Genomic DNA, 24,435 nt, shown 5'->3' on the forward strand with positions numbered 1-24,435 from the left:
CAGCTTTGGGACGACCCCGTATCCTTATCCTCGGTCACTACTTTCCATCATTTGCTGTTGTTATCGTATTTATTTGGACTGTTCTAATGTGTCGGTCAATGATAACTGTTTATGTTTCAGGACCTCATGAGATACACATGGTTTCCGCCAGTGTATTCCAAGTCCAGCAGGTGCATCCCTAAATCTTGGCTTTGTGTGTAGCTGGAAGATTAAAAAGTACATCCCCAAGGCAGCAGATCAGGGCTGAATCATGGCTGACACCAAAATATCTTTTTGAGAACTTCCGATTTTGCACAATGAAAACATAAGTAAACATGACGACACCGGGAGGTTACTATGTTGTCTTTGTGATATTGCGGTACTTGAAACAAAGCTAATCAGAAAGCTAACCTTTATCTAATCCCCACCATCATTCACCTAAACACAGACACTGCCTAAACATAATCCCCTTAAAAGTTAAAACCTATAATTTACAATTGTTAATTTTATCCTTGATACCAGCTTCTTGTTTGATGCAACAGTCAAAGTATCGCTGCCCCATAGTTGTATATGAACAGATCAATTGTTCAGAGATCAACTACCTATCTACCTCGTTCTTCTTCATTCCATACAAACTTGAAACATCAAATACATGTGCACCCAACAGCCGGCTGAATCCATGAATGTAGAGCAGAAACTAAGCTGACGACAGACAGGAGCAGACGGAGTATATGAAATGTAGAACTGTTTATTCATTCATCCAGTCCTCCTCAGTCCTGGTGCTCAAGACCGACATTTTTCTATGAAACAATGTTGTTCTCTGCTCTCACAGGGGACCCCAGGTGCAAAATTGTCCCTATTAGATACTATAGCCAAGATGAAAAAGCCTGGCTCTGTACTAAATATCAGCACTAAAGACCACTGCTTTAAACTGTTCCTCGTTTTTCCTGAGGACCTCAGGGACCCCCCTCCACCCCCCACCCCTCAAGGACCTCAGCAGCCTGTAGCCTTTGCTTTAACACACAAAAGGCCACTGACTGTGATGTTTACAGTGGATCAATTCCTCTCAGTCACTGGCCCTTAGCAGGAGAGAAAAAGGGAGTGAAAAGTAGTCAGAGGAAGAGACAGACAGAAAGAGAAAGTGAGCGAGATGGGGAGGGCAACAGTGAGATAGCAGTTTTGAATGCACTGGAGACCCAGAGAAAAAAAAAAGGAGTACAATGGTCTTTCAGGACTTGTCCTAGTTTGGTTCACTCTTTCTCTCCGTCTCTTTCTCCTCTCAAAATAGGAGCAGGGACCATTCTGGCAAATCTTTCACACTTATCCTAATCAATTGCAAACCAATTCAATTCTTCCACTGGCCACTTTCATTAACCAGTTGAAATTCTGTTAACACAACGTGAGACTCACATCCACACTTCTCCTCTTCATTATCTTCCCAAGGTCTTGCTCTATCTCCATCTTTAATTTTCACAGCTTCTTCTGTCTTTTCTCTGCCACCTGCGCTGAACAGACTTCTTTATTTCCCTCCAACAGTACAATAAAAATCATTCACTCCCTCCCGAGGCTTATTGTTTATGTTCCTCTTGCAAGAATGCGTAAAGAAAATGGTTATCTGCACACGTGAGTTCATGGCCACTTGCAAACCTGTGCTCCCCTCCCACTCCCCCCGCCCCGTCCAACCTACCTCCTGTCTTCTCCTTTCTCTCCATCTTCTCTCCATTTTTCTCTTTGCCCCCTCGACTCTTTTCCCTCCCTCGTTCCAGCTTGTTTTAAGGAGGCAGCGGCGGGGCGGCAAATTTTCCCCGAGCTCACACCAATTAGCTATCACGCCGGAGAAATTACCGAACGAGAGCACAGCAGATGAGAGGAAAAAGTGGGACAAGCTCCTTTTTATAAACACACAAAGGCAAGAGGTTTGCATATGTGGGTATCATGTGCGTGTGTGCTTGTGTGTGTGTGTGGGTGTGTACTGTATGTGTGTTTGAATTGTTCCTAACAGGGGATTTAAACAAGCCAAAAACTCTTTCATTTACACATCTGACAAACAACCTAATAGCTCAGTTCCCTTGCTAATGCATTAATAGACTATATTTGACTTTTTAAAAAACTTTTATCCAACAAGGTAGAACAATACTAACAAACGCCGGCTGATACTTAATAGCCCTATTTTCACTTTCACTCATCACCTACTAAACTGAGTGTAAATACTCTGTTCTGCTTGATCTGATTCCCAAGTATTCTGACAGTTGTGTTACCACATGAGCAAACTTCTGCTTTTTCATTTTGGTTTGTTTTTCTAAGTAGACTGGAGCTGCACTGCAGGGAGAACTTTGTTTTTAATGCATCCAAATACAGTGTTGTGATCTACTCAATGGCCCATATCAGGATCACAGAAAGCAGCCATCGCTGTTAGCACTTATCAGCTGGCCTTTGGTCTTATCTAGTCCGTACCTGGGCGGCAACCTGCGTGTCTGTTTTTTTGTGAGTGGCACTGGCTCACTGACAGCGGCAGGCCTTTGCCACCCTGGTTTACATAGGCCTGCTGGTAAAGACATAACGTAGGTCAGACGGATGGACGTGGCAGCTGCGGTTACCATGGTGACAGACTGAAAACCAAGCCTTTTGTGGTGGACAAAAAAAGCAGAATTAAAACTGGCACAGACAGCACAGGAAGCTCTCTGTATTCTGTACATTTCTTAGTGTAAAAGTATAAAATATCTACGTTATCTTTCTAGGATTGAGTAGAAAAAACACATTTATAGGTAAAGAAACTACTTACTAGCAATAGTATTGAATACATGTATACAACGCTGTTAAAGCCTGTGTTACTGTGTGCATGTGCATATGCACTGACCTATCCCTACTTCCCTCTCTCCAACTCCACGCCTACATACAAAAACACACACGGAGTAATCCCAGAGAATAACCACCAGATTAGGTCAGCGTGTGTAATCCAATGAACTCTCACCTCTAACATGCCTAATGCTGTTAGAGCTGACAACATCACACCGCCACACACACACACACACACAGGGACAGGGACTTGTACTGCTGTCACATAGCTCTGCTATTAAACACATGTGTAACATGTATATCTTCCCGTTTATGCGAGCAGATTTGTTGTTAAAACAGTTCTTGCCCAGTCTGCTTTCCCACACACTCCACACTCTCTCTGAGAGGATCTGCAATCTGCTCACTTTATTATTAATAACATACTGACTTTCTGGTGTCATAACATTGTATATATTTATGTGCATCTATGGCAATCCTTGGGAATCCTATTAAATCCATTTCTGCGATGACTTCACTGCAGCATAGAAAGACACACAGGGCCAGTGCCATTCATCACTCTTTTTAAATCACTCCCCAAACTTGTCCTACCTCATTGGTAAGCAGTTTCAGGCCGCTCTTCACATCGCCATGTACGGCACATCCAGAGAAAGACAAAACTTGTTTACAAGCATCTGACTAACTGGGAAGTGAGCGTTGTTCCCTGTGAAATGCAATCTGCTGCTTTTTGTTCTGGTTTGTGGGGTTGTATTACTGTGGTACGCCTAAAAAGTTCACACTGACATCATACATGCTTTGGGCTACTAACAACTGCAGCACTCCCATTCATTGCACTTCATGGCTTCTGATGGCTTCGCTCACCGTGTTCTGATTGAAAAATTACAGTGTTTTGTCTAGCCAGGCATCTGTGGGCTAGGTTTTCCGACCATTTCTGCTGTGGACCCCAGTCTGTGAGGTCAAAACATTTTCCCCCTCTTTTACTGTTACCATGGTAGTCCCCCCGAAAATCCTCAATCTGCATCAGTAATTTCTCCATTTGCATTAAAAACCCTAAACCAACCTCATATAGACGGTGCAAGATAACTTATACTTTATAGGCATGCTTATCAGTTTTTAAGACCTCATGAAATTTCCTCATCACCTCGGTGTGATTGATTCCAACCACTAAACCTACTGTGGTTCAGACAGGAAACTGTTACTGCCGTACGGCCACCATGAGAAATTTACCTCTTGGCTCACCTCGTGACATCATTTTTACAGCACATTCAACAAATAATAAAACAAAGCAGGCAAACCCAGACTTCTCACACTGGAAGACATTGTTATTCCACAGTAAACCTAACCCAGATGACCAGTCCTTACAAGCCTGCGATATGACACGCAGATCAGACGCAAAGGCCTTGAGCAAGATGATGTATTGTGCCAGCTCGGCATCAGGTTCACCGCAATATTTGTGTAATTATTTTCCAGAGAAATTTAAAGCTGCTATAGTCGATATTTTTTATTCCTTGGAGCATTTTAGCATCTTTGAGCTTATTGTTTTTCTGATGCGCAACTTCGGTTCCCTCTCACAACAGTGCTTTTGTCAGCAATAGGCAGCTAATTTCAGTTAAAACCCACTCTACACTACCTTCTGTCTGCACTAGAAAGACAGATATTTCTTACATGATTTAGAGGAGACGAAAAACAAAGCTAAAAAGGAAAGTGAATATTGGACTTGTGTTCAGTAGATGGCCAGAAAGACAACTCCAAATCAATGTTTTAATCAATATTTTTGTAGTTTTACCTCCCTGTATGAGGTTGGTGCTGTTCACCTGTCCTGTGTTCACTTCTACCTTGTTGCTTGAGTTGAGGTGGCGGTTGCTGATTGGACCAGAGACTGATGACGCCCACTTTAAAATGAAACCTGCCGATGGCAGCTTCACTTCACCTCTTCCCTGACTCCCAACCAGACCGTGCCATGCTGTTCTGCCAAGTCATTGCCAATTTGGTATTAACTTGATTAGCTGATCTCACTGATTCTTGTTGTAGATAATGGAAATGTATTCTGAATGCACTATTACTCAAAACCCTGCATGAGACAACGTGTCAGCCACACTTTTGTCATTTCCTTTTCGGTGGTGAATTTCAATCTGATGAATTATTTGCTACTCCATTCACCACATTAACTGATAATATTGCCAGTGGTGTGTTTACATTTTAGCTGCCTAAAACTGGCAAAAAAAAAAATTAATACAGGTTTAAATAAACTAAAGTAGGAGGTGCTACAGTGCACCTCATCAATATTTTCTGAGCTTTACTTTACCTCCTGCCTATCGTCCCAGCTGGTCTGAGATTTGGACCTTTTGTTATGTCTATACTCTGATTCTTGTTTGTCGTTTGTGGTAACTTTTGGAGCCTGTCCCTCTTTCAGGCTAGAACAAGCTTTAGAAGTGGGCAGAGTTTCAGTCACATGATGTGGAATAACAGTGGGTACATAGTGATTTGTCAAACATAACCTTGGATGTTTTCTTTCCATTCTGGCACAAACACCCATTTTGTATCAACTGTGTCACAGACTGTGTGCGCTAATCCTGATCTGAAGTGTCATTCCTCTCAATGATCGGAGAGACTGGCATCTCTCCGTGTCTAAATGTTAATGATTGACCAGAAAACTTTGATCACACTGCCACGGCCTGCAAGAGATTAAAACTCAAACAAGAAAATAAAATTAAAAAATGACAATCCTCCCACACAAACTGACCTCACAGCAGATTGAGGGGGCTCAGTTTTTGTCTGATAGCTGTAATCTGCCTTTAAATTTTAATGTACCTGCACCTGTTACCAGGGACGAGGAAGATTATGTGTTTACACAAGCACTCATGGGAAAATGAGAGCAATTTAAATAATTTACTCTTTACTGTTTACGAACCAACTGATATTTTCAATATTTTTTCTGCAATTTTTCTGCAAATATATGAGATTATGAGAGGAAGAGGTTGTTGTTGTTGTTGTTGTTGTTATTCAGGACAGGATGTGTCAGCAGATGCCTGTTGGTTATATTATTTGGAATACTTCTTATCTCCAAAACACACCATTTTTTATGTTGACAAAATCCCCTTAAATTTCCATCCTTATCCACATATATAGATGGGATGTTTTTGCCTGTGCCACTAATGGTTTCCAAGTGCCTGATCTGCTGGTCTTGCTTCCATGTGTTCAATGTTTTATTTGTGCTTCATTTTAAGGGATGAATGCCTTTCTAACTGAAACATCACATTTTTAATGCCACAATAAAAAGGAGCAGTTCAAGTAGAACGGATGTTTTCATCTCCATGTTTTTAGCTTAATCCCAGCCTTTTCTAAAAAAGCTTTTTACCCAACCATCCATTTGTGATTGAAGCTGCCTAGCTAAATAAAAGGCTAAAATCTCATAACCATCATCTTTCCCTCCGACTGGCTTCCATTTATTATATTCATGTCGCTCATTTGCACAATAGTACAGTTACTTAGAGGTGTGTGTGGTGCCGGATACATTATGTGTGGATGAGTAAAAATGGCTACTGGCTGTGGGTGAAGCAAGAATGAATGTGGTACGCCGTGACCTTAACAATACAAAGAGAGGGAGAAGACGAGATGGAAGAGGACGGAGACGAGGTCAGTGAGAACGGCAAATCTGAGACAGTGCTCGTTTGAGAGTGAGTAAGTGCGAAAAGCAATAGAGAGGGAGAACAGCGGCTGCATATCACAAAGCCCCTTGTACAAGGAACCACATGACGTCTGAGTGTCGAAAAGCATTACTCTCGATTACTCAGCCTGAGCTTCTGAAAAATTTGTCTTTCCAGTGCTCCGAGTTCTGCGCTCTGAAGCCAATCTTCAGCTAAATTCTGCTCGTTTTTTCTTTAGGAGTAACTGTACCTAAACTAATGTATGAGACATTTGGATGTTGTGGTGGGTGATACAAGCATATGCTGTCCGACGATATAAATTTGTCTTGTTTTGCCGTTCAGTTTAGACTGTGGTATCTCTCCTTAAACTGCCTTTAACATCTGCATCTGTAGTACCAAGGGAGGCAAGGGATTTCTATGCCACTAAAAAGCATTGGAAGCCCGTCAAGACTGAATTATTGGAACTGATAGATAAATTTGCTATATCACAGATACTGTTGCTCTGCTGCCTTCATTTTGACCATCATTTCTTTAAATCTGTCTCTCACAAGCCCCCCAGCTTTATGGAAGTGCATCACTAAATTTCTTTAAAGTCATAGGTGGTTTTTGCAATTGGAGATTTTGGTTCAAATGTTTGATACTTGTTTTATTGGCCGTTTTTCTATGATTACCGGTTTTGAACAATCTGTCAAGTACAAACTAAGAACAATATCTATGTTTTCAAGACAGCAACAGAATGAAGACACTACAAGCCCAGCCTTCATTCATTTGTATTGATCTATGATGCACCAATCCTCTGTTTACTTCCATCCCATAAACACAAGATGATAAAAGAAATCTGCTTTGTATAGCAATAGGCTTTAGCCTCTGCTCTGCGTCTGACTTGGCAGCTTTAAGCCCGGAGGAAACCTTTACTGAGGGACCTCAATCAGTCTCCATCTCCTGGATCAATATCCATTAGTCTCAGAGTGTGTGTGTGCATGCATGCACGCGTGTGTGTGTGTGTGTGTTCAGACATCATCCTGGGTGAATGGTCCTGAGTCATAAATGAAAGCTCTGGATCAGATTTCTCCTGCTCTCCTGGTTGTCTGGTTCACTCTTTTTCTCCTACAAACACCAGTACACACTGATGCTCATTCAAACATACAGACCGACCTTATGAACGACTTGCTGCTACCTCGAAACATTCATTCATGGAGGCCTGGCAGTGCGGATTGCCTTTATGTTTTCTTTTCCACTGTGCATAATACCATAAACTACCAACAAGTATTAACTGTATGAAATCAACACTAAATCAGCCTCTTAGTCATCAGTGTAGCCAAAGATATGTTTGGCGTGGAATTACTTGATGATTGACAACATGCCACAACAAAACTCCCCATTTCGGAGCTCTGAGGCCTAGGTAATAATTCCAGTCTGTGAGACAGGGGAGACAGACAGGGGGGAAGCTTTTTTTCTTTTTATTATTATTATTAGTTGTCATTTTTGTCATCTAGCATCAGGACAGAAAGGCCCAACACGAGTGAGGGAGGGAGGAAAACGTGAAACAGACATTGGCGAATCAACGTTCAGACAAGCAGACGGAGAAGAGCGAAGAAAGAAAAGAGGGAGGACAGGGGAAAAACAAAGAGAGCAATGCCGAAGGATGGAAAAAGAGATGAGGATGGAGATGGGGATGGAGGGGGGAGAAAAGCGTAGCCTGTGGCAAGACACTCAAACCTGTGCATGTCAGAACAAGGTTCCCAGATCTATGAGGAGGAAGTTCACGAGCAAAACAAAGAGGAGGGGAGCCCGAACGTGACACTCAAGCCTCCCAACAAGTTTGTTGTACAAAGCCAGTGGTATGGTATCTATACTTAGGCCTATAGTGGTTTCACTACTGGTTTCACTACTGAGATGACTGATTCACAGCAAGACCCTCAACAAGGATGTGCCACTTGTTTTTAAGCCAACTGAAGTTGAGAAAAAGAACTAGTGATTGTGTACAGTGTGCACAGAGCATTTCTTGTCCTCAGTAACTACACATTGCGTGGAGACAAAAGATAACGGACTTGCACTTTGCAACAACAAAAAAAAAAAAATCAAATCCCTGTTAGCCAAATCCAATCTCTATTTATTTACAGTAAATATCTGTCCATAGTCATCATTATCTCATACAGTAGGTGGTCCTGTCAATCACCGTCCTGTTGTGCTCAGTTAGATCTGCTCACCACCAACAGCGCCAGGAACAGGGAGGGGAGGGGGGGGTGGAGAAAATAAAAACATATGCTCTCAAAGCATTGTCATATAAGAAAGCAGCTTATGATGTTTAGCAAAAAGTATACAAAATTGTGGACCCCAAAAAGTTTGGTAAATGTCAAGTTCAGGTTAAGATTGTGGTTAACATTAGAGAAAGCTGATTAAGATTAAGGTTACAGTCAGAATGGTACCAGGATCATTACTGTGAGAACTGGGAATGCCTCAAGCACAGATTGGCCTGAAATTTAAATTATATCTATTTGACAGCCAGTGTTAAAATATTCTTTTGATTTAACAGTGCCAGTGGCAGATAGTGGCATGAAATGCTCATTCATGATCCTTCAAGTGTGTTTTTGTCATTTACAGACACAGATCTGTTTTCATTTTATCAAGAATTTCTCTCTTTTAATAATTCAGCAGTGGTAGCCCCACCACTGTTGGAAAAATGTAAGTGCAATAAAAATGAATTATCTGTGTCACTGTTTCTCTCAAACAAACAAATACCGTTAATATGTGGTTTCAGTACTGTATTGGTAAATGAAGAGATATTTCTATACTACAAACTAAAACTGTAGCAAGAAAAGGAGGCATATAAAAATGTTTAATTATACAACACATTAGTAACAGATCTGATTAACAATGAAGCAGAATGGTTACAGCTGTGCAGCATCAACAAAACACACAAAGTGTGGTTGCAAGTGAGTTACAGGATGTCTCTCGCTTCTCTCCCTAAGAGGAAGGCATCAGATCAGCTCAGTACGAATACTGAACTTCACTCTGCGGCTTATTATCTCGCTAGACACAAAACCACAGGAGCCAGAGGCGGGATGTCAATACTCTGCATTCTCTTCCTTGTTTACACGCTTCTAAGTGTACTTCAAAATCTCAGTTATACCACAATGGTCCTATACATGACAGTGTACTAGAACAGCCAGTTATTTGCCTTATAAACAGTGGATGCACAGCGAATTCTCTGTTAGAATTTCTTTCATATGCCACTATGTAATATTTGAGTATCACACACCTATGCACATAAAACAGGAAAAATTAACTTGCGACTAATAATATACGTATACTACACAAGTAGCTATTGGATCATGGAGAGACTTGCTTTGAATACATATAAACAGTAATTCATACAAGCTACCAAAACAAGTGGAGCAGACATTACATCAGGCACTGGGTCTAATTCACTGCCTGCAGTCAGTGAACAGAGCTGGAGGGGGATCTGGCATATCCAAATGCAGCCCACGGGCTCATCAGCTTTTTTATCTCAAAGACCCTCAATAGAAAGGCCTTCGTCCATTGGATCAAAATTTCATTCAACTGTATCTCAGAAAACCCCATTTAAACATGCACTGTTATTATATGCACCAACTGTATAAATGTTTATACTGTACATTAGGTGGGGGCATGAAAATGAATATCAAATATGCCATCTTTACATTTGTTTTCACATGCAAAGTCTGCTGGGTAAAATAAAACGTATTATTATATTTCTACAACCCCTTAAATCTCTGTTAGGACCTCTGGAATTCACAGTTTATGAGCCATTGTTATGAAATCACCGTAGGCCCGTGTTGGGACTTCAAGTCACAGTCCTTGCTTATAAATTAGCCTACTTAGCTAGTGTTAGCAATCTATACATGGAGCTGGGAAGCATCTAACAATGTCCAAAAGCGAAAGTTTAGTTGAGTATGAATAAATCGGTGTCAGTGACTTTTGGGTGTTTTACTACGTCCAGCAGACCGTGATAATGATAAAAAAGCAGCCCTTTGGCCTTGATAGCTGTATTACACAGCTAGCTTATCCTGCACAGTGCACACCCTGGCTATGTGTGCCACGCCATGTATTGTTTACATAGCTTGCACGCTTGTGCTATTTTTTTTTTTTTTTTTTGACCAAGTTAACGGGATAGTGAATTTAAAAACAGACACACAGTACTTGTGTTTGCAGCTAATATAGAATTAGCTGTTAAGATACACACCAGCTTTGTCATGTCACTGGCAAGCTAGCAACGCTAAACTAGCTAGCATTTGTTAGCAGACAGGATTCACCAAATCAGATTCAGGATCCCTAGCTTACAGGCTAGCATGGGAAGCTAATGTTGAATCCAGTTAGTTAACACGCAAACCCATTGTCGGACAGCCATGGCCTGTTTCTTTTCTGAATTCAACAAAATCTCCAGTTACTCAATTGGATCTGGACAAATATATGCCACCCATGCGCCATTCTGACAGTGTATTCATCATAATGACAAAAAAACGCTAAGATTCAGTTGTTGTTGTGTCGGGATTTGCTGGAAGGAGGACATACAGTTGCGGTTCCAATGTTTTTCTTTTCCCCTAACGTTTGCTTGTTCCAACATACATTTCACATCACATTTAAACAACAGAGAGTGTCGTTAGAGAGTTGAGGTAGCGCCAGGGTAAGGGTAAAACACAGAAAAAATGTATTTTGAAGAAAAGTACAGGAAAGCTAGCCTAGCTCTGACACATCTAGGAGATGTGTCCGAAAATGGAACTCGGTCAATTAGCGCTTCAGCTAACGTTGCCTGGCTACACAGTCTGGATGGGCTATCTCATGTAGTTTATAACCGAGAAACCGATTTTCAGATATTTCCACAACTGCGCTAGCCATTGCCATTTGTCGTACATTTCGTTTATGACAACCGTTATGAGATTAATTGGTTAAAGCCTACCCTAACCTTTACTGTCTGAGCCCCCAAACAGACTACAGGACGGGAACAATGTCCCTCACGTAGCTGGACCAAAGGGAGCAGCTCCCAGTGGAGCTCAGTCCGACCTCTCCCACTCTTTTTTGGGCTTACCTGTCTTCAAAAACGGCGGTATGTCGCTGGCGTCCTTCGTCGTATCCTCCGCTCCTTCCCCGGAGCTCATGGCTGCCTCAAGCCGAACCTGGAGATCAGTGTCTCCCGAGTAAATCCCCCAAAAATTCGACAAAAAGATGGCACCAACAAATCACTTCTGTCCTGACAAAAGCGTCATTAAAGACAAACGGACGGTTACGGTGACTCGTAGACGCTAGCAGTGCCATCTGCAGACCTCCATCTTGGGGTAACGTAATTGGAAACGATCTGCCGGGGGCACCGGGTTCCTCCTCGGAGTGGAGCCGAGGGGAGAGTCGCTGTAGCGCGGAGGAGGGGGACGGGAGGGGCCGGGTCGCTGCTCGGTGAATCTCCGTAAGCTTTCGGAAATGAGCAGACGGTGGGTCATCAAGGAACGACGGCGGTCAGTGTGTGTGTGTGTGTGTGTGTGTTTGTGTGTGTGTTTGTGTGTGTTTTGTGTGTGTGTGTGTGTGTGTGACCAACTTACAGTGAAACGTTGGACACTTGAAACCAATGACTCATGTATCAAAAAAACACAGATGATAACAAGGGATATAAATGCTGTCAGTTGTGATAAATAAGTGGTTGACAAGCTTATAGACTATGTGTAACTTGAGCTGTCTATAGTCCACTTATGCGACACCAGCTGTTGGGAGTAGACCAAGTTTTGGGGGATTTGACAGACTATGATTCATCTATTGTTAATTGTTTCTGTTGTGTTTCCATAAAAAGTAGGTGGATGTGAATTACTCATCCTTAAAAGGTGGAGTAGTGAAAGTGGTACAGTCTCCCGGACACAATCCAAATAGAAACGTTTAGCAGTCCTCCCTCCCTCTGCCAGTGATCTGAGCTGTATTACTAACACCATCTGCTGGTTTAGGCTGGAACTGATGCTTCTCCTCCCAGTGAGAACATTAAAAAAAAAAAAATGAAATTAGTGTTGATCATATTAATGCTTTTTTTCTGCATAATTTCACCACAGCTCATAATCTCATCATCGGTTGGCCACCACCTTCTACATAAACCATCCTACACACTCCATTAGAAACTATCCAGCCTTCAGAAGAATCAATCATGCAGATTCATTCCCCATGGAAACTCAACGTCTTCAGTATTAAATAAATAAATAAATAAGACTATGAAACCATGAAATAAATACTCTAATCAGAACACGCCGACATGATGTGTAATATAAAACTAAAACTTAATTTAATCCATTGCATTTTTGAAACTCAGCTCAAATATTATTAAATGGTGCTTCTTTTCAAAATAAAGCCATAAAAGGACAATCTAATGTCATCTGATAAATCGCTCTACTATTTGCTGCTAAATTTGTGTATCCAATTTATATCAATCAGTGTAGATATACCTTTCAGTATAACACAAATTAATTCAACCAAAACAGATATAAAATTTAATCAACACTTCTCTAAAAGAGCTTGAAATAACTTTCATAAAGGTTACAGTGCTGTTGTATTAATCTCAATTAATATAAACTATACTGTATCTTATAAATTAGCAACTGTAACAATTCTTTAAAAAAATAAAAGTCAATAAAAACAGATAAAAAAGTATTTTTGAAGTAAAAGCAATTATGAATAGAGGATGGATGAAATATAATTTTATAATATTGACCTTAGTAAAAATGTTTTGGATTATTTCACAATTTCATGACTGTATTACATATTTTGTAGCCATATATAGCCACACATAACATCCATTCTTTCCAACATTGAACTCTATGGGCCTCCATTAATCCCTACAACCAAAACAAGAATGCACCGTTTGTGTGTGTGTGTGTGTGTGTGTGTGTGTGTGTGTGTGTGTGTGTGTGTGTGTGTGTGTGTGAGAGAAGGTTTGTGGGGTCAATCAGTTCCACACTGATTGAAGCCTTGAGTCAAAGCAGGGTTTACACTGTCGTCTTTCTTGCTGCAAACAGCATTCAGAACTATCAGGATAATGCTGCTGCTGCTGCTTGTTTGAGGATTACTCACTGATAATCCCCAATTAGCAGGTTGTATGTTCCTTAGTGACCTCCAGTGCTTCCTAAATTAATGCCAAGTTAATATATTTCTGGAACAGTAGGTCCTTCTAGTAATGAGAGCACCACAACACAGTTGCATGATCAAAGTGCTTTGACAAGTAACACACACACACACACACACACACACACACACACACACACACAGACTGCTCAAATGTTCCAAATGATTTCCAGTCAGTGAAAATGTTGATATTGATTAACTGCTGGGGAAATGTAGCCACAGATAGTAGGGGGATTTACCGATGCAATGACATTATACTGTCATTTTATGACTTGAACTCAACATGGAAAATGACCTTTAGCTGTGTTCATTACAGTCAGCAGAGGAGTGCAGATCAGCTCTATTTCTGCTAACTATGCAGCTGTTCAGCTGAACTGGTTCAGCACAGATATCAGCCCACTGGTGATATGTGAATGCAGCTCTACAGTCAATACACAATAGTCATTATTATTATCATTTCACCACTTATTTCACCTATTTTCACCATAATAACACTAATACTCACAGTTTATTACATTTATACAGTAGTTGAAGCACAATGGCAGGACATTTGGATAACAGATTTTTATCTGTATATACTGTATGGACCTATTATCAAAACAATATCAGACATTTCAAAAGATTAGAATTAGGTGTCAATGAGGGAATTACGCAGCAATAGAGGATAATACTCAACAGAAATCAGAGACAATAGAATTAAACATTAAACTGATTTGTGAGTCTAAGTGTGGTTCAAGTAACAATGCTTATTTGAAAGTTGATAGATTTTTGTTAGTTTATACTATGTTGATCACCTAAAGAGTGTCACACACCACTACAGTTAAACAGTAGCACAACTACAGAAGAGTCATTAAATTAGCAGACTCATTCTAATGTCAGTTACACAGTAATATCTCTCTAAATTTCAGTAACAGTAACTAACATTAGCCACTATAATCTACTGGTGATACCAGGCCAAGTGAGGCCGTAGCAGCAAAAAACCTTTAGTGTTTTAAATTGTGCAAGGATGCCTTTTAATTTCAAAAAGGAAGAATGTGTTATTTTTTAATTAAGAAAATTACATACAAATAACATCTCTCCTTAAAGCATCTATATAGAGTCAGTAGGCTGATCTGCTATAATGAAAATTCGTATCTTATTATTCCCAGTCAGTTGAGGCTTGGAGAAGGAAACAATGCAAACTGTGCTCATTGTTGACATACCCAAAAAGTCGATTGTCTTTCCTTGTGCCACTGCTGTTATGTGTGAGCTCTCCTAGTCAAAGAGGGTTTCTATGTTTTTATGGTTTGTGTTCAGCAGTGTACCAACATTGACCTTTTCATTGCCATCATTGCTTTCCATGACTTCTCAGATTCCCTGATGTACAGCTGCGACTGTTTCAGCTCCATCTTCATGGAACCACCTCCTCTTCGGTATCAGGTAGGCACTGGGCAGGTAATTTGTTTGCTCTGCTTCCCATGTTTTGTTTGGCAAATTAAGTTCATCATCTACTTTACATTTAAATCTGTCTTATGTACATGCTGATGTATTACTTGTCGTATCCAGCAGGGGGGAGGCTGATACTAGTGATCAACTGGCTTTCCACAGGGGTGTATCATCGCTGGGCAGTGGAAGAATGAGAAGAAACTCTCCTCTCCTCTCCCCCTGCATATATCAGAGCACTGTCCCAACTAGAATTACCTGTGGCAGTTATTTGCCTCCACCAACCAGTCAAGTTACAGTTTGTATCCATGTCTGTCCAGACTCATATAGTATATGTAGGAAAGACTTTGAAAGAATTTAATAAAAGGTATTTCATCATATGAATTTTTGACTTATGGCCAAAAATGGTCACAGTGACTTTGACCTTTGACCTTTTACTACAAAAATCAGGTTCATCAGATTTAATTGACAAGTGGTGGCAACGCAATACATGACACATACACGACATCTTCACTTTTTCTAACTGAGCCCTGATCAGTTCAAGTCAGTGTGTGAAGAAAGCCCAAAAATACAAATACAGAAATCTCAGGTGTAAAAAAAAAAACAAAACTGCTTCAACTTTTGCAGAAAGGCCTCCCTCCGCGTTGGACCTCTCGCTGCTCACAGTAGGAAGCTGGTTGAGAAAATGGGTCATGGTGCCTTTAAAAGCATTGATAAGGTTCCTGGGTCAAATGTGTTGCTTCATTATGAGCTGAAGCTGTGTGCCTGGCTTCAAATTGTCTGAGCTGCTTTTAATGACATAAAACAAAGTGCAAAGAAGAAAACATAACATTTAATTCCATATTATAACATAATGTAAAGCAGTGTAAAATATATATATATATATATATATAGATGAGAACAAAGCTCAGTAACACTGGTAGCTCCCTTTAATAACTCAGGTGCATTGAATGCCTGACCCCTGCCTTCAGGTGACTTCATTCCCACAGTGACTCCTGCCAAATAGCAATATATCCCTCTGAAATGTCAGCTGTAATTACTCCTGTGCACTGAGACAACCTCTAAAATGAAAGAAAGCAGCTGGTGATCATGCTCCGGCTCCTCTCTCTCCTGCCTCTCTCTTTGTCCACATATCCCCATCGCTGATTTGTTGGCAGTCACATCAAAATCTGTGCTCCCCTGATCTCAATGAGGTTCAGAGTTTCTATTGTGGTTCTATGTGTGTGTGTGTGTGTGTGTGAGTGTGTGAGTGTTGTGGTCTGGGCCAGCTCACAGCGCAGTGAGTGGTGTCCTCTTATTGGCCACCCCCTGCTGCTGGTCTGTCATAATTACGTGGAGGGAGAGAAAAATAACAGCAGGTGGGACTGACACACACACACACACACACACATATTCACACGGAAAAATAAGGTGTGTCACTATGTCACCGCTGAAGTCTCCTAAATGAAAAGGCTTGAAGGTTAACTGGACTAACTGGACAGGTATGTGGACAATGTAAGTTTTCTTTCAGGCAACTACCACTGTGCAAGACACACACACTTAGTCATACTCAGCCTCTAAAAGGCCCTTTGTAGGCTACCTATTTTGTGTGCCACAAAATAATATTGCAATACATCTATTTGCATTTTTATTTGTTGTTCAAAAATACATACAATTCTATTCTGTTTTTAAAAAATTAAAGATTTGAGCTATTCATATTTGGTGTACAGACGTGTGGTATCATCTCATCTAAATCTTGGCAAAATAAGGGAATAAGCCATAAATGTCAAAATGTTGTAGCAGCTTTGCCTGTTTCCCCATTGGATTCAGTTTGCTAACAGTAACTGGATGTGCACCATCTGTATCTCTACATACTGCTGAGGGGATAGGAGATTATTTATACTTTATTTGAAGCCTCAGCAATTGGACTTTCTTGTCACCCATAACTGAACGACGTATTCTGCACAGTGCTTGAGGCATAGTCTGTCCATTGTTATAAATTGATTCTGCTGCCAGAGTTACACCAGCAGATGAAGTGAGAGACCTTCAAAGGGGCTTGAAGGGATAAGTGTTATTAACATAGAGGGAGACACTGGTTGCTACTATGCAGGGATGTACTATCACTTTATTTTGATAGTTGATTCTCAACTATCACATTGCAGTACTTCAACTGTGTACAGTATCAGCTGACAGACCATTTGATGGGTATTTTTCTTTGAATATCAGCATGCCTTTAATCAGCTATAGAATTTAGGTAAATGGTTCTACATGTAAATTCACCTGCTGGTGTCAGGCAGGCTGTAACTTTAGTTAAAGATATTAGGCACACAAAGAACTCGGTATATGGATATGTATGAATTTATGGGGTTTATGGTGCAGTAAGCCAACTCCACTTTCATGTACAATTTGGAATGTAGGAATCATTTTCTTCTCCCCAAAGGTTCCAAGAGTTAAAGAATGAAAGCTTTATCAATAATTGATGGTAAAAGTGAAGCAAATTGCAACAAATAACTTAATAATTTCCTCTGAGGCTTTCCTCCTTATTTTCCTGCAGCAGAAATAGCTCTGTGCCTCCATAAAAAAGGTGCATTAGTAACAATGCCCCTCCAGGTCATATAGTAAAATGTGGCTTTCATTTAAACCAGTTGAAATTTGATTATTTTTTAATTACATAAAAGAGCAGCAGAAAAGGAATCCACAAAAATATTCATGGGCAAAAGGCAGCAAGGGGAAATATTCCCGTTTAGCTGAACATTTGGAAACAACATACATCTGAATGTGTCATGAGCTGCACCAGTCACGATAAAAACATACACATTAACTTTGTTTTCAGGTGATGTACAATAAATTATTTGTCCCTGTGGAAACACATTTCGGTCAGGTGGCATGTAGCTCTTTAAAACGCCACATTTAGCAATCAGAAGCTCAGAAGTACAGGCAAAGAGAAAGCAAGTGAAGGCAGCATGAACTCCTGTGCAGTGGTCGGTTACCTAGCAACCACAGACGCCAGCGCTTCGCTTCCCCTAGCTGGGGATTCACTTTTCTGAGGTTTTATGACCTTTACTGGGTCATTTGTAGCCGGGAAGATGGACGTATCAGTCCAGGCACAAACCAAACCACTTTCTACCTTGTCTGCCTTCAGTTACATCCCACCACGACGAAAGGAACCAAAAGAAATGTCCTACTTTAACAAAGACTCAAAGGTAAGGCGTTGGAACAGAAACTACGAGAAGCTAATGTGATTAACTCGCTAGCTAAATATTTAAATTTATCACGATACCGTGACAATATCACAACAGAAAATATGTTCATATAGGATTCCCACCAGTCACATTCTCCACATAGCTAATAATATATGAAGACGTGTGTTACAGGAAGTCAGGGAAATTAGTTAACTTAATGCTAACGCTAACTGCCTAATTTGTGAAAGGAATATTCACAGATAGCCAAGAAATGTGTCTCCACAATATACTAGTATACTAGAAGATATTGTAATTCAGTAACAACTTTTTTCACTAGCATCAGGGTTAAGAAAAATAAAAGGGAATAACGTGTAATTCTTAACATTACTTACAAAAAGACATGGAAATATTATAAAACCACAAAATTAACCTTTGCCCAACAAGGATACTACACTAATACCATGCTTTTAAATGATTCATCAAAATAGCATAGCATTAGCATTCATTAAAACAGCTTTGATGTAACTTAAACCACTCTTGAGAAGAGATTTCTACCTTTGGTTCTACCTCTACCCCCTACAGCTTGTCCAAAGTGTGTGAGGACAGGCTTTGAGTGCTAAACATTTGTTCTGTCTCCCCATTGGTAGGTCCCAGAGGTCTCCATGTATGACCATGTGTACCACCAGGCTGAGGGTTATGATATGAAACTGCACCGGGATGACAGACAACATCATAAAGGAAGAGGTCTAAACATAAACGAAGAGGTAGTGAATGCACTTTAGTGACTATTTTGCTTCTCAAGAATCTCAGTTGAACTGCTTTGGCTTGCTGATGATGATGACCTTATGTTTATTTAATTTTGACTCAGCAAGCCCTTATACCTGTCCCAGACACTGGAGTGACAAAACATACTGGCCACATTTTGCGTTTCAGCTTGAAAAATAACTGAAATGATTATTTGATAATGAGCTTCTGAAAAAAGTTGTTGATTTTGTCAATTTTCTGTCAAACGGCCAATCATTGCAGCTCTGTTGTTGGCTAAAATCCGTGAATTGTCCCCACGATGATATGGAAACACACGCACACACAGTGCACACCACTCAGTGCTACAGACATACAGTGACAAGAAAAACCTTTCTGCATTAATTGGTAAAAAGAAATTGATCTGCTCTCCATATAACAAGTATAGAGAAATACAATGTGTGCACAAACTCACCACAAAAGATGTGTAAAAGATTTTTAAATCACCTGTAATTATTGTTGTTATGTTTTTATTAATCATTGTTGAAATCATCGAATTTCATGGCCACAGACATGAAACATATACTACTACACATACTTCTGATTAAAATCACTCCTTACTTTTGAGTTGACCCACCAGTGAATTGGTTGTACTATGCTATCAGGGATTTCTTTCAAGAAGATGAATCTTATTTGCCAAGTATGTTTTTACACACAGGAATTTGATCTCTGCATTTAACCCATTTAACCCAGGAGGCAGCCACAGCTGCAGTGCCCGGGGAGCAGTTGATGGTTAGGTGCCCTTCAGCCACAGATATTGAGGGAGGGGAAAAGCGCGATTCATTCTGTCCCTTCCCACATTTTCTCCTGCTCATCCAGTTAATCAAACTGGCAACCTTTCAGTCACCAGCCCTGTCTCTAACCTCTAGTTCACAGCTCCCTTTCAAATTGTGTTTCCTTGTACGGGTAATATGTTGAAAACTACTGCATTATTTTTATGACTTTGTATAGTGCACATGAGCAGGGGCACAAACAAACCTTGTGCAGTTGTTTTACAGGAAGACGCAAAGCAAAACTAATGAAATGAGTAGTTAAACTAATACATCACAGTTCCTTTCTTCTTTTCCAGTCATGATTTCAGTGGATGCTTCCTTAGAGCACTGACCTCCTGCACACTTGGCACACAGACCACAGACCAGTACGTTCATTACCACCCTACTTAGCTGATAATTCACCATCATCACTGTTTCCTGAACCTCAGCAGAAGGTGCTGCTTATTCCTGCAAACACGGAACTTTCCAAGCTTTAGATACTGACAATAACGCTTTTGGAGTGTTTATAGATTGAAACATCAGTATATTATGCAAATGAATTCTAAAATTGCATACATTTAAAATTGTTCCATATTTATAAGTCTGTTAACATTTTTTTTTACCATATGGCAGCTGACATATATCTTTAAGTTTTATGGCATTTTTTTAATCACTCATTTTGAAGCTATTTGATCTCCATAGAGTAATTATTCATGTCAAGAAACCTAGCTCACAGTGAGTTTCTGGGTCACTGAAAGCAGAGCGGATGGTGCACAAAGCAGCCACACACACACTGCTGAGTTTGTAATTACAGTGAGTTGAGTGGTTGGCTGTCAGCTCCTGCTGAATGAGGATGTTTCTGTTCCAGTATTCACATTTGAATATGAATTAAAAATATGTGTTGCATAAACTGTTCATAGGATAATGGCAGTCTGTTACTTTTTTGTTCCTGTTTCTGCCTAAGTTCATGAACATATAAAACCACTGCAGCCAGGAGCAGGTACTGTCTGTTCTGAAGTCAGAGGCTCTCACTCTTCAAAAATCTGTGTAAAAAAAACTCAGACTCACTGTTGCTCTGGGTAATATTTAGCAGTACATGTACTTCAGTTTTTCCCAATATAACATTAACAATGCATTGGAAGAGTCTCCTGGAAGAACCTGAAACTGCTCACCACCTGTCACTCTCTGTGCCAAAACGCTATCTATCTATCTATCTATCTATCTATCTATCTATCTATCTATCTATCTATCCATCTATCTATCTATCTATCTATCTATCTATCTATCTATCTATCTATCTATCTATCTTTTTTAGCAGGTGGAACTGATACTGTTAATAATGGCTCTGCTTGATTAGGACATGCACAATACCTGGAACTGACACACTGGATGCATTCAACACTGTTATTAGTAAATCCTGTGCTTTTCCTGTGATGCCCTGTGAAAATGTTAGATGATAACGATCTTTATTTATTGTTTATACCTGACTCCTTAATTTGTGGAAATAGGTTATATTAGTAGACTTATGTGGAACCTAAAAATCACAACTAGCACAGCTTTAATATTTGCTCCATATCTCGCTGCCTTGTTGTCCCGCCCACTCTCTCCCAGGAGAAGTCCCGAGCCGTGCCGGTGCTCTCCTCTTCAGAATACGGCAGTCGTCCAGTTCCTGTGCTCTATGAAACCGGCCGGCACTTCGCACGTGTGGCTTGCATAAAAGCGGAATTTTTCATGAAAAATGGGATCATCTGGAATGTGGCAGAAGGATACGGATCAGTGGCCCCCCTTTGAAATCCTGAAGTATCTCAGCATGAAATCAGAGTGATCTCACTGTGAAAGCATTGAATAAAAAACAACTGTTGTAGTGTGTAGATTTCACTTTACTTGATGGTCTATATAAAAAAGAAATCAAACCAATTAAACCATAATTTAATCAGCTGGCATTTAATTATGATAATCTGTATTATTAACTGGTAAATAGCAAGAAACACAGAGTCTGTCGAAAGACCGTAAATGAGAAAAATATGGAGACTGACATTTTCCAGGAAGCTCAGGCTACATTTCCTAGTTTGAGGCTGAAATCACTCCATCAAAAGGACCATCATGTAAAGGTTCAGGTGGTACAGACTCAATAAATCAAATAGTCTTCTAGTTACTGCAGCTCAACATTGCAAATGATATCAAAGATCAGAGACTTGGTGTTAACATTCCCGCCTATAATGGTTGTATGAACTTGAATGACAGGAATAATGTGAATTTTTAAACCGACTACCACTTACTATAAAGTATATGATTGAAGCGCAGAAAGTTGATAATGAAATCGCTGTCCAAGCCAATCTAAGGTACTTTGGTCAACATATGAACCACCTTCTCCTTTGAAACCTACTTCTTAGCTGCTTTTTAGCTTTAGACTTTTGCCACTGTACGTTCCTTATATTTAATCTCTCCTCTGCCTCGTGTACAGTTCTTTTTGTGTATCCCTGACCTCTCTGATTTGCAAGCTCCTGGATTCTTTTTGTGTTTAAATTCTGAACCCACACAACTGAGACCAACCTATTACATAAAGTGATTTTTTTGAGCACAGACATCTCTCATTTGCCTTTATACTCAGACATTTTTTTCTTATAAGGGGTACAGTATTTCAGTCTGTTTGGTGTTACAACGGCAGTGTTTATTTGATAGGAGCTAATGTTGTCATGCAAGGTAGTATTTGGTCATAAAAGAATAGTTTCACACCTCAAACACCTCATCATCAGAGATTTCTGTTCAGTCCTAAAGTGCTCTATGTATTTACCACACAAATGATTTCTGTTCATGTTGTTTATTTTACAAGAAGAATTATACACGTTCTGTGCATATTTACTCTGTCTGTTTAAGTTCTGAAGTACTCACGTAAGTATTACGTACTAACATTGACAGTTTGTATTTGTAAGGCATTGTTTTATCTTTAATGAAACAGCCTAAAGACTGATGACACTCTCATATCTGTCAGTTAAATATGAAGCTACAGCCAGCAGCTGATTAGCTTAGCACAAAGACTGGAGACAGCTAACCTCCAACCAGCACCTGTAAATGTCACTAATGAACACCTTGTGTGCTGTTTGTTTAATCTGCACTGTGCTGTTTACCTCTGTTTCCAGTCCTTGCGCTAAGCTAACTGGCTGCAGGCTCATGTTTAACAGACAAATATGACAATGGTATCAATCTTCTCATCTAACACTCCACGAGAACGTGAACGAATGAAGAATGTGATTGAATGAAGTGTATTTCCCAAAATGTTGAACTACTGATTAAAAGAAAATTGGTAATAGAGCCCCTGTAAAAGCAGAGATGGGTATTACTAACACATTCTGGCCTGTTTGATGGCTACAATAAATAACAATTACCAAAACCAAATCTGTTTTTCTCTATTCATTCAAACTAATGATCTTACTCTATTGTAAGAACATCCTGTGAATGTTTATACACAGTAAAATTCTGCCACGGTGAACTTGTGTTTAAAGCACTAAAGCAAAGACACAAAGACAGAAAACGTTGTTGTTTATATACAAATGTTTAATGAATAACAAAAGGATGGCAGTGAACATTTACACACATTGCTGTTGGTTTGGTTCCAGATGGATTATAAAAAAAGAAACTTCTACTTTCCTCTTGAATCCTGTGCTTGAGTCCACCTACTCTTCAGTGGGACACAAACGCAGCTCTAAAGCTTTAAATACAATTCACAGGTTTTGGCAAACTACTCATCACGCTGGCAATTTGTTGGCGTCGACTGCTCTATATGACAATAAACTATTGTAACATCCATTTGAAATAAAATGGAACAAAACTGGCTCACGGTGCCAACCAGGCAGATATAATAATAATAATAATAAAAAAATAAAAAAAAAACACAGCTCGGCAGGCAGCTCAGTTTGCTCAAGTATAAGGCTCTGAAGCACTGCAACACTGGCAATTGGGTAATTAGCTCCACACCACTACTACTGTACAGACGGGTGACTGTGGTCCTTGAGAGCTGCGCTAATTTAGCAAACTCCTCTTTAGTCAGGCACTCCTTTAGACAGTGAAGAGACTCCTCAGAGCAAAGTCCTTGTTACACTCGAGACGTGAAAACCATCCGAGCTGCAGCGTTGAAGGACCGTGGTGGCGCACCTCGGCCCCGCTCTCCCTCCTGGTGCTAAGGACAAAAAGTTCTTGACAATTGTCTATCCGTTGCACTGCTGGCTGCTGGTAATGGGTTTTAGTTACGGAGCATGACGATTCACTTCTACGGCCACTTTGCGTGTGTGTGTGTGTGTGTGTGTGTGTGTGTGATTGTGTTCTCAAGTCTGTTTGTTTGGTTAGTGTGGCACGCTCAAGGCATCACAGTCCCTTGTGACAGAGATCGGGTCATCTCCGTGTGAACAAAGTAGGTCTTCAGCTCTCCTTTGCCCTTCACGTTAATGATGCCACGACATGAACACACGTACCCTAATGTTGACAAGATACGACTCGTTTCCTCCGTTACCTGTACGGATAGAAAGATGCGATTAGTTTACTAACACACTGTAAAACACACACCTGTATTTTGTAAGACATCTCACCTGTATTTTTCCCAGTACCCCAGTGGTCTCCATCCTACTGGCCACATTTACACTATTTCCCCAGATGTCATATTGAGGTTTCTGGGCCCCGATAACTCCTGCAATCACCGGGCCGTGGTTTATCCCTGGCAAAAAAAAACACCAAATTTAAATAAACACTAACTTT

The 24,435-nt window shown here is 40.2% G+C and overlaps 3 protein-coding genes and 1 long non-coding RNA gene across 11 annotated transcripts in view; 2 read left to right on the forward strand and 2 right to left on the reverse strand.

The window, feature by feature from the left end:
* The window catches only part of trioa (trio Rho guanine nucleotide exchange factor a), a 73,979-nt gene extending 62,359 nt beyond the window's left edge, over positions 1-11,620 (reverse strand). For all 6 annotated transcript variants that reach the window (XM_023428560.2, XM_023428557.2, XM_023428556.2 and 3 more), the window contains exon 1: positions 11,488-11,620. In XM_023428560.2, the coding sequence (XP_023284328.1) occupies positions 11,488-11,557 (70 nt within the window). In that variant the 5' untranslated portion in view covers positions 11,558-11,620. The remainder of the gene's footprint in view (positions 1-11,487) is intronic.
* Positions 11,621-11,752: 132 nt separating this feature from the next.
* On the forward strand, positions 11,753-15,352 carry LOC111671467 (uncharacterized). The gene is made up of 3 exons (XR_002761944.2): positions 11,753-11,884; positions 14,902-14,969; positions 15,096-15,352. It is a non-coding gene; the product is annotated as an uncharacterized LOC111671467 (long non-coding RNA).
* A 2,617-nt stretch (positions 15,353-17,969) lies between these two features.
* On the forward strand, positions 17,970-23,044 carry cfap90 (cilia and flagella associated protein 90). Its single transcript, XM_023428561.2, has 3 exons — positions 17,970-18,154; positions 18,781-18,897; positions 21,298-23,044. Exons 1-3 carry the CDS (start codon positions 18,005-18,007, stop codon positions 21,475-21,477), a joined length of 447 nt encoding a protein of 148 aa, XP_023284329.1. The 5' UTR covers positions 17,970-18,004; the 3' UTR covers positions 21,478-23,044.
* Positions 23,045-23,220: 176 nt separating this feature from the next.
* Positions 23,221-24,435, reverse strand: part of adcy2b (adenylate cyclase 2b (brain)) — a 49,129-nt gene continuing 47,914 nt past the window's right edge. For all 3 annotated transcript variants that reach the window (XM_087179919.1, XM_023428506.2, XM_023428505.2), the window contains 2 exons: positions 24,270-24,394; positions 23,221-24,193 (listed from right to left, as the gene is read on the reverse strand). In XM_087179919.1, coding sequence (XP_087036045.1) covers positions 24,041-24,193; positions 24,270-24,394 — 278 coding nt within the window. In that variant the 3' untranslated portion in view covers positions 23,221-24,040. The remainder of the gene's footprint in view (positions 24,194-24,269; positions 24,395-24,435) is intronic.

This window comes from Seriola lalandi, unplaced genomic scaffold (genome assembly GCF_002814215.2).
Source record: "Seriola lalandi dorsalis isolate HSWRI2012SDOR001 ecotype SW California unplaced genomic scaffold, Sedor1 jcf7180002054879, whole genome shotgun sequence".
Taxonomy (NCBI): Eukaryota; Metazoa; Chordata; class Actinopteri; order Carangiformes; family Carangidae; genus Seriola; species Seriola lalandi.